At 40.5% G+C, this 10,640-nt stretch overlaps 1 protein-coding gene across 1 annotated transcript; it reads left to right on the forward strand.

The window, feature by feature from the left end:
• The first annotated feature begins 469 nt into the window (after positions 1-469).
• LOC143847158 (uncharacterized) lies at positions 470-6,771 on the forward strand. The gene is made up of 2 exons (XM_077355879.1): positions 470-755; positions 6,299-6,771. Exons 1-2 carry the CDS (start codon positions 512-514, stop codon positions 6,544-6,546), a joined length of 492 nt encoding a protein of 163 aa, XP_077211994.1. The 5' UTR covers positions 470-511; the 3' UTR covers positions 6,547-6,771.
• The last annotated feature ends 3,869 nt before the right edge of the window (positions 6,772-10,640 follow it).

Raw genomic sequence — 10,640 nt, forward strand, 5'->3', positions numbered from 1 at the left:
TCTGGGGCCACCTGATACCATCCTTAAATTGTGCCAGTAACCCCAGCTGCCAATTTGATGGCTTGCAAAAGATTAAGGATTTTGCTTATAAAATCCAAATTATAGAATCCATGTTTGCTTCCAAATTCAACGGTCAGATAATTTGAGTAATGCACTTGATAACTGCTAAGAATGGATTAGCATAGCCATCGAGCAATTAGGACTCTCCATCTTGTGGGCTCCAGGCCTATGGGCCACACATCTTGTTGGGTTTCCACTTGAAAGCAAAGATCCCAACCATCCAGTTGCTGGAAGTCATCCATCTAATCTATACCGATCTTTGTCAATGGTTAGGATCATCTGGCTCACAGATAATGGGTCCCCCCACCAGATGAAAGCATTCATCAATAACTTCATGCCACGTGTCAAGTTGTGGTGTATGGAGAGAATGTTATACCGTTGTAGATAAAGTACTGCATGCCATTTGAAATCAGTGTCCTTTGTTATCTGGCTATTTTAGGGTTCTGTGGTCATGCTGCTCCGATTCTTCTCCTCTCAGGCGCCATTAATCTCTTCTTCTTTTAGGGTTTTGTCCAATGGCTATGATAATTTTACGAGAAGAAGATCATATGCTCTGCGTGCTGTCGAGAAAGAACCCCAATTCGAGATTGATCGAGAAAGGGCTCGAGAATCACTGCAAAAGCTGGACGAGCAGCTGAAAGCCCTTTCTCAGAAACAAATCACTCCCAAGAAAAGGGTCTCTCCTTCTTCCTTGGGTAATCCCTATTTCTCTCTCTGTTCTTTCTTCATTTCTCCTCTTTTGATTATTAGTCAGTATCTGTTTTTGCTATGATTTGTGGAGGATTGGAGATTGTTATCCTGCGTTACTGGTGTATCTCTGTAAAGGGTGTTTATTGCATTAATGGGTGAGTGATTACCAGGGTACTATTAATACTCAGTATCTATTTTTGCTTATCAGTTACTCTAAAAGCTTAAGCTGTTAGAGTTGGTGTTATTTAATAATTTATACATCAACGCCCCTCTCACACGTGGCCAATCTTTTGGGTTGGGCGCACATGTAGATTTTTAATATCAAGTAGTTGTTGGGTTTTGAATCCAGGGCTTGTGGCGAGGCAATAGCTCTGAAACCATGTCAAAAGCTTAAGCTGTTAGAGTTGGTGTTATTTAATCATTTATACTTCAACAACAGTTTGTGGTTTCTCTGAGTAGTGGGGGATGGAAAAGCTTGTAACCCTAATCTCATAGAAACTAGAATTATTCTCATCTCATTAGATATAGGCACACTTCCGAAGCATGTAAATCTTGGCGTGTCCTGTTTTTCTACTTTAATTTTGTAGAAAATCGAGTCTGATCAAAACCAGCAATCAAAAGCAAGATTAAAAAAAAATCCACAATGGCAACACATAGAGAACACACCCAATTTATATGGTTCAACAGAAAGTCTTACGAGTGATCCAGAGAATATTTCACTAAGCAATAAATAAATAAAGATTACAATAGGTTCCTAAATCAATCCAGCACTTGATCAATTCCCATACCTTTCCTTTCAACCCTTTCCACAATCTCTTCTTGCCGTCCTCTCTTGTACTGCACACACGAGAATAACAAAGATTTCTCTTACCTCTCCTCCAAGAGAGAGATCCGTCGTTGTCCTTCTTCATAAACCAAGAGAATAGCTCCACCAATTAGGTTTTCCTTCTTTTCTCTCTACCCGGAGAAAACTGTAGCCTCTTTTCATTTCCTCCCCTACTTCACCAAGAGAAATCGTCTCTTGTTTTGGTCATGTGATGGAGCCTTTCACACCCGATCGGTTTTCCCAAGAGAACCTCACGCCTTTCCTTTCAATTTTAGGCATCCCAACTAAATCCCATATAACTAGGTAACCTAGCTATGATAGGAAGCTTTGGTGTGGAAACAAGGCATCTTACCAACAATCTGCACCTTGGCTTGTTTTACAGCCCCAAGAAGATAAATTGTACGATGTACTCTCAAGAACACAGCTCCACATGCCCATTTCCTTTTCCCATTGATGTGATATTTGTCTTCTATTCTGTTGGTCAGTGCTTACTAGGTTACTAGTGGACACTTATCCACCACGAATGAAGGTTGCAGAGGTGCTATTCCTTGCTCTAGAGCCCCAGCCAAGTTACTTGAAATAGTTACGGTTTGGGGTTTCTTGGAGTGGTGAGGGATGGAAAATCTCAGAGTAAATGCAGTTCTTCTTATCTCATTGCATATGGGCACACTGACGAACCATATAAATCTTCTTGTCTCCTTTATTTCTACACTGCCGAACCATATATTTTTTTAGTTGTTTGATCCATTTTTTTTGTTCACTCTCTTGATTTACGTTTTTAATTTTAGTTTTTTCCTTGTTCATATTTCCATTCTCATTTTTTATGTGGATGGGATGATTTGAATGTGGTAGTTGAACACCCGGGTGATAGGACATCAAACCCAATCTGCACTAGCATAGCCAGTTGAGAGTCTGGGACACTTTTGGATCCTTCAAAAAAGTTTAGGATACTAGGGTACAGATACTTTTATTTTTTTTAATGGCCAAATCTTTCATTTAATAGAGAAATAGGGGACCAAGATGGTCAATACAACAGTAGAGGAAGATAACATAGCAAGTACATATAGATGAAAGAAAGATAAAAGAAATATAAGAGATAAAGAGCAAAGTCAAGGAGGTAGATCATCGTATAACTCCAATTCATCCTTGGAAACCCTTCCCCTAGCAAGCCTATCAGCTACTTCATTGGCGGATCTCTTAACATGTTGGAAATATAAATCCAATGCCCCCATCCAGTCACGAATCTCATAAAAAAGATGAGCAAATCTATAGGGACACCCACGATAACCTCGAAGCCATCTAATCACGTTGAGGGAATCCCCATCCATCACTATTTTGTCCAAGCATCTGGCCGCTAATAATTTTATTCCTCGATGTGCAGCTCTCACTTCCTCCTCACTAACGCCGGTGATACCTATGGGGCCCGCAAAAGCCCAAATCACAGACCTGGCTTCATCTCTCAAAACACCACCAATACCGGCTAGGCTTGGATTTCCCATGCTCGATCCATCAAAATTAAGTTTTGGAGAGCCATGCGAAGGGGGTTCCCACCCCTTCAAGACCTTAGGGCGCTGCTCTTTGCTAACACATATTTCTTACCACCCTTTCCATAAGTCGAAAGCGGACACAAACCTAAAGCACGGGACAATCTTTACTCAGGAGATGACTAGGGCTATCCTTTCCTTCCAAAGGAACCAAATGGTAGCCAACAACGATACGATGCAAATGATTTTTCCTTTTTTCTTTCACGGGACAGCCGTCCACCCCTCCAACACTTCTATAAGCTTGGCGGGGGAAACCCATGATAATCCAAATCTAATCAGGATACGGCTCCATACCTCCCTAGCCACCCTACAATGAATAAAGATGTGGTCCACCGATTCCCCGGCCTATATTGTAAGAGCGCAATGGTCAATGATCAGCATCTCCCGTTTGCTTATTTATTCGACTATCTGAATCCTATTTATGAGGGCAGCCCATCCAAAGGTACATACCCTGGGCGACACCTGGAAGGACTAGATTATAGCTACTCTGGAAGATGAAGGGCAAGGCACAAGATAATGATAGAATGATAGACCGTGAGCACCCTAAGGAATTCCATATCCAAACCTGTTTATCCTCACCATCCATCTCTATGTAGCATCCAATGTCACCAATAACCTATCGACTAATTGAAGCTCTTTGTCGCAGAAGTTCCTTCTGAACGCCGGGGTCCACAACACCTTGAAACCTCTTCACTCAAAACATTCTTTCACTAAGGCCTCATTAGATGCTACTACCACAAATAGGTCAGGGAATATGTCCCTTCAAGGGAAGCTGTGAGCACCACTTATCAAGCCAAAACCTTATTCGATCACCAAAATAAATCCTGAACCGTACTCCTTCTGAGAAGTTATGTTTAAATCTCAAGATGTCCCTCCACACCGTAAAGGTGCGACTCCTCCTCCCAAAACCTCCATAGTCGTTTTCCCGAAGAGCCTTGTTAACCACCTTGATTCTTCTAATACCCACACCTCCTCCCTTAATAAGTCTACAGACCTCCTCCCAACTCACCAAGGGAAAGCCTCGCTTTTCATCTGATCCCCCCACCCCACAACCCAACCCAATAGGAACCTTCTCTGGATTTTCTTGACGATGCTCATAGGAGATTTGAACAATGATAGCTGTTGGATATGGATTTCTGTTCAGTTCCCCTGATCTGGCGAAGGTGCTGAACCTTATAGCGATACTATGTTGTTGTTTTTGAATGGTAAGATATCATTAATAGAACGACTAAAAGAAAAAAAAAAGAAAAAAAACGCAAAAGAGCATCAAGGAGGGAGAAATTCGAATAGCTCAAGCTGTTGCTTCCCTACTCCATCCCTAGCAAGCTTATCTGCCTCCTCATTTTCCGATCTTTTGACATACTGAAAAATTACATTCGGCCCTCCAATACGATCCCTAATTTCATCCATCCAACTCCCAAACCTCCAAGGAGACGATATTTTACCTTGAAGCCATCTGATGACGCTAACCGAGTCTCCCTCCACTATAAGCTTGACCAAGTCAACACACTCTGCCAACCTGATACCTTGCAAGGCAGCCCTGATTTCCGCCTCATTAGAGTCTGCCAAACCGATGGGGCCTGAAAGGCCCACAACGTGACATTAAGCGATACTCCGTTGTTATGAGGTGATATCTGGCCAAAGGTCAAATCTCTATAAATCTAGAGTATTTGGGGTAAATATGGATTATGAGGAGCTAGCTGGCCTTCCATGGATTATGGGATGCAAGGTGGATAAACTCCCTTCAACCTATTTAGGGCTTCCTTTGGGTGAGGGAAGACCAAAGAAGACTTCCTGGGACCCAATTGTAGAGAGGGTGGAGAAGAGACTGGACACTGGGAAGCGTAATCTGGTTTCAAGGGGTAGCAGAATAACACTGATTAAGGTGGATACTTCTATTGGACTATTCAAGACAATGTAAGGATTCATCAAATTTATAGGATCCTTGCTAAATCAGATACCAAAATCCTTTTACAGGTAATTTAGGTGTGCATGGGCGCTGATGATTTCAAAGTCCAAGCTTAGGAGAATACTGAAATGTAACAAATAACCCAATAAACAACAGTGAGATGATGTGGAGAGATGAGGGGTGGCTGTGTCTGGACCATTGGTCTCTGGTATTTAGGCTATATTTGTGAAGTTAAAAACATTACGTTGGCATATCATCCTCCAAAGAAGCAGGATCAAATTGAGAAGAATTCAACATATCCTGACCAGACGAAAACTATGACAGTTGCTCAAGTAATTGAGGTCGGTTAGTCATGCAGAGTTGTTTTGAAGATAGATCTTAACACTTGTAGTACCAGTTAAAAGGGTTTTAATGCTTTAGATTTGTGCTTATCGAATTGAACTGTATATATGAGGATAAATGCCAACTTGGTGACATAAACCATCAGGGAAGTGCAAAGAAATTGACAAAGATAATGATCTTAATGTACATATCTTGGCATACATGTATTAATTGCTTAACATTTTTTATTGAGCTTTTAAAAGTTCAGAACCAATTAGAAGAAGAAATGGCCGATAATGATTCAAAATAGAAAGGCTCATAATGATTCAAAGTTCAGAACCGATTAGAAGAAGAACTGTACAGGTTAACAATAGGCGATCAAAATAGATAGGCGAAACAGCCATAATGCATTTTATGATTCGAAACACATTGAAACAGGTTTTAATGGTTTTACATGCTCTTAAGATTTTCTTCTGTTCAGTAAAGTGTTCCATGAGAAATGCTAGCCATAACATTTCCCATGTAGATATCCACGCGATAAATGTTTCCTCTAAAGTTGTAGTCTAAAGATCAGATGCCCAATTCCTTCTCGTCTTTCTGATTCCCACTAGCACATAGTTGATTCTAGGAGTTGTTTTAGTCAGTCATTACTAATTCCTTCTCATCTTTCTGATATTTTAGTTAATTAGTACTGTCAAATTGTCAATAAATGAAAAGTTTAAATTATTATATCCCTTCCAAGTTCTATATAAGATCTTTGTCTACAGATGAAAACATATGTAATGTTTCTGCTCATGAATTAGAATTATAGTTAAGCTCAAGTAGTTAATGAATTGAATCTTTGGAAATTGGTTTTTCTTAGAATTGCTGTTAAGCTCAAATATTTAATAAAATGAAACTTTGAAATGTTGTTCTAATTTGATTTGTTTTGAAATGTTGCAATCCCAGAGCTGAATCTCGAGAGAGATCTGATCACCGGTCTGAGGATCACCAAAGGAATGCCAGAAATTTCTGGATCTTTTCTTACATATTCTGCGGTCGCTCTTCTCATCCTCACCTTCTTTAACAATATCCTGTTCAGCATTTTAACACAACCATCTGCGGAACCCAAAGAGGCCGCTCTGCCTACTGTAAACAGAGGACCTTCAAATGAAGTTGTGGTGCAACAGGCACCCCCACTTGTAGACCAAGAGTGAAATTTCTTGACTGTTGGTCTGAGGGGTTATCATTTGCAGAGCTTTCTCTGGTCTGAGGGGTGCTCCTTCTGATCCGGGATTTCTTCCATTCTTTGCTTTCTTTATAGAATAGAGAAAAACAGAAAATTTAGTTAAATGTCTTCAAAGCATTGCCATTTGCTAACATACAGATATGGATCCCAACTGTATACATATATGTCGATGTTGGCCACAGTTTTTTAATGATGGTAGGTAGGAGCATCAGCTGTAAATTGTGCTCATAATTGTGAAAAAAACCAATTACTCCAAAAGCTTAAGCTGTTAGAGTTGGTGTTATTTAATCATTATTTATACTTCAACACTCCTCCCCACGTGTGGCCCCTCTTTTCTTTTTCTTTTTTTAGGTTGGCCCTGAGGCACCCTGCCCCCTCTTGTTTTTGGGTTGGCCCTACGCGTGGCACATGTGCCGTGCACGTGGCTTTTTAATATCAAGGAGTTATTGAACTTTGAACCCACGACCTGCTGCGAGGCAGTAGCTCTTATACCATGTTAAACAACAAATTGCTCCAAAAGCTTAAGCTGTTAGAGTTGGTGTTATTTAATCATTTTATCGTTCAAAAATTCTGTGTCAAATATAATCCATATAGTCTTATTTGCATCTAATCTTTTAATGCAAAATAATGGTGGCAATAGTTTTGTATCTATCTTATTTAATGGCTTCCGAAGTTGATTTACATTTTCCAAATAAGATTAACTTAAAATAATCTTATAGGTGAATAAGGACGATTTTAATTGTATCCAAATAGGCTCTAGATGCTTGTATTTGAATTGGAAATGAGAATTAGTTGACTTATTATTTTATGATTATAGAACGATTCCTCTGGTTAAGATGCTTAGTTGTTCGAATGTGTCGTGTGTCTTCTTATGCCAATGAAGTATTAACTAATGGTTTAGTTAAGGCCCTGTTTGGTTGCAAGATTATGACAACCTATTGTGAGTGCTAAACCAAGTATTGGACACAAATTTAAATGTAATTTTGACTCCAATAATCGGTTGGGCACTCACAGTCAGTTGTCATAATCTTTAACAAACAGGACCTTAGTGTGTGTATGATTATTTCTCGCTTTCTTTGAGCTTTAGGCTAGGTAGCATGTCCTCTTATTATGTGTGCACATATCTTAGTATTTGTTTAAGTTTTTTCTTTATCGTTTACTTTTGAGCTTTGAGGTTAGGTGGCATGTCTTCCTCTTGTTTTTCCCCCTAATATCAACAAAGTCAGAACCAAATCCGAAAATGGATTACTGAATTTGGCCAAGTTCACTTAACTAAAGACCCCGAGACAGAATCTCCATTTCATAAAAGGGCAGTGATAAATCGACTCCCCAAATTGATAAATCGACTCCCCATGTGTCTATCTCTCTTGACTCGCCCTTCATAAAAATGTCAAAATAAACGACTGGCAGGTCAAAATCATACAATAATAAAATAGTTGAATATGATGGTTATGGCCCTTTCTTTTGGCTATCATATTGTGACTTGTGAGAAGCACAGGGAGAAGCTTGACCTGGGCGGCTGGCCAACTCGCACAATGTCAACACAATCTTGATCATTCATCCAAGGGTCAGAATTGCAAATGATATAATATGAAAACCGCTCAGTTCGAATATTTCTAACCGTACACGATAGTAAAACTCAAATGCATAATCGTTTCTCGCTCTTCCTTAGCCGTCCATTCGTGAGCCATCTTCGATCATCGATTAACTGTGCGAGTGCAGTTTTCTGATCATCTCATATCTATGATTGGGCCTACCAAATGAAGGGTTGGATCTTGCTAACTCTATGTGGGTGGGCCCAGACAGAGTTTCTAGAAGGTTTTCGTCACTTTTTTTTTTCCAAGAAATATTTCCACGTGTTCCATGAGGTGGTTAGGACCAGGGTTTTAAATTTTGGTTTCAGTGCTGATTTCGGACCCCTCCGAAATTCCGAAATTTGGGCCGAAATGACCAAAATTCAGAAATTTCGGTCAAAATTTGGTAAAGGAAATTTCAGTTTCGGTCTCCACCGAATTCGGCTGAAATTTAAAACCATGGTTAGGACTTTTTGTTTTCTTCTTCTTATTTGCCAGAAGAAAGTGTGATACTTTATTAAATTTCTGGACTTTGAATTTTAAAAGGGACACATATCGTCAAAGATTCCACGAAAAGGAAGAAGTCTAGAGAAGAAAAAAAGCTTAAAACCCACGCCAATTTGTTTTTGTTTTTGTTTTTTTATTTTGATAATCGATTTTGAGTGAAAAATTGATTATTGGGCTCAAAACTAAACGTAATTTTGAGCCAAATAATCAGTTTTGGACTAACAAGAAGTCTTAAAATCCAAAAAAATAAGCAGGACTAGCTTCATTTTCTTCCATGTTTCATTTTTTTGTCTTGTTCTTCTACATATTTCTTTCTTCCAGATATTCCAGTTTTTTTGGACTTTGAAAGTTTATTTGAAAACGAAACATGGAAATTTGACAGTTTTCCTACAATTCCTTCACAACTTCATATTTGTCCTCACAGGTCACAACTTGTGGTATTGCTTTACAACTTGATACTTTATCCGACTGGGCTTATGGAGCCTCCTGATCCAGGCAAAACCCCCTCCCCCAAGGGATTTGAAGGCGAAGAAAGGCCGATTCAAAATACCCCAACTGAAAACTTTCATAACTTCGTGGGCGATCTTCACGAAACCTTTCTGAAGACAAAAGCCCTTCAGAAGGATGGTTCTCCAACCCCTAAAATCTGCAAGGAAGACAGGATCCTCTCTTCCCCTGCTCCCAGATTTTCTGAAAAATCAGATTCTCCCCAAAAGATTCCTTCATCGCATAGGTTCCCTTGGCACTCCTCGACGCCCTTTTCCGCAATATCCGATGGATCCCCCCTTCTCCATAGCCTTAATCTCGAAATCAGTCTCTTGGAACCTATGTCTGAGTCCCATGTTCAAAAAGGAACTCGAAATCACAAAATCTTTTCAAAACCTGCCAAACCCGCTAGTGCCGTTTCACCAGCCAAGAAACCCTCTCCCATCAGGAGCAAAACCTATGCTCAGAATGATTCTCTCACCACGGAGGAATTTTCCCCCCCTCCAGCTCCCCTTGTTAACCATTTTTTTCATCTTTCAACTCCTGGGTCAGATCCTTTGCCTAAAAACTCACCCCAAATCATCCCCACCCCCTCAATCCAGCTAGAAAATTTCCCACCCCTTGTCACTGGAATCCAAATTTCTAATTCCCCACCTCAGTCTGCCATTAACATCCCCGCCCCGCCACTCCTCCCCACCCCGCCCTCTGAACCTAATGGAAACCCCTGGAAAAATCTTTTCATCAAAGCAAAGCCTTCAACATCAACCAATCTGAGAAGAGCCTTTCCAAAAGAGCCTGGACTCACCAAGTCCTCCATCGATTTCTCCATGGAAGAAGTCAGCATTGGCAGTAACAAATGGAACCACTGCCTCGTCGGATTCTTCCTGGGAAGAAGGCCATTTGTACAGCATCTTCAAGAAAACCTGCAAAGGAAATGGAACCTTAAGGGTAACATACAGATCTCCACCCTAAGAAATGGCTTCTTTCTCTTCCGGTTTAGCTGCGGGGAAGATTGCGATCAAATTCTCGAAATGGGAGGACACACTTATGCCAGTAGACCCCTCATCCTCCGTCGATGGTCTCCAGGGCTACCTCTCGAACAACCTGAACTATCTACTGTTCCTATTTGGGTAAAACTGCCTGGCCTCCCCTTACAGTACTGGAACAATGAAGGTATTAGTAAAATTGGCAGCGTGATTGGAAATCCCCTCTACATGGATTCCAAAACAGCGGATGAAACCAGGTTAAATTTTGCAAGGATTTGCGTTGAAATCGAAGCTGGGGACCCTCTCCCAGATTCTATAGAACTACATTCTCCCTTTGGAGTCGCAACCCAGTCATTTGAATACGAATGGAAACCTCAGTCTTGCAATCTCTGCAAGATTTTCAACCACTCAACTGAAAAATGCCCTGTTTCAGCAAAGACCAATCCCAAACCTGCCCAGGAATGGAGACCCATTTCTCGAAAAGAACCCCCTAAAGCTCCCTCTGCCCC

This window comes from Tasmannia lanceolata, unplaced genomic scaffold, assembly GCF_043159265.1.
Source record: "Tasmannia lanceolata isolate RefF3 unplaced genomic scaffold, GAP_Taslan_0.1 ptg000015l, whole genome shotgun sequence".
NCBI lineage: Eukaryota > Viridiplantae > Streptophyta > Magnoliopsida > Canellales > Winteraceae > Tasmannia > Tasmannia lanceolata.

Excerpts from the sequence above, each read along its gene's own strand:
- LOC143847158 (XM_077355879.1), top strand. The coding sequence starts at position 512 with ATGCTGCTCCGATTCTTCTCCTCTCAGGCGCCATTAATCTCTTCTTCT. Across the intron at positions 756-6,298 it reads GGTCTCTCCTTCTTCCTTGG|AGCTGAATCTCGAGAGAGAT; the intron begins GTAATCCCTATT and ends TTGCAATCCCAG.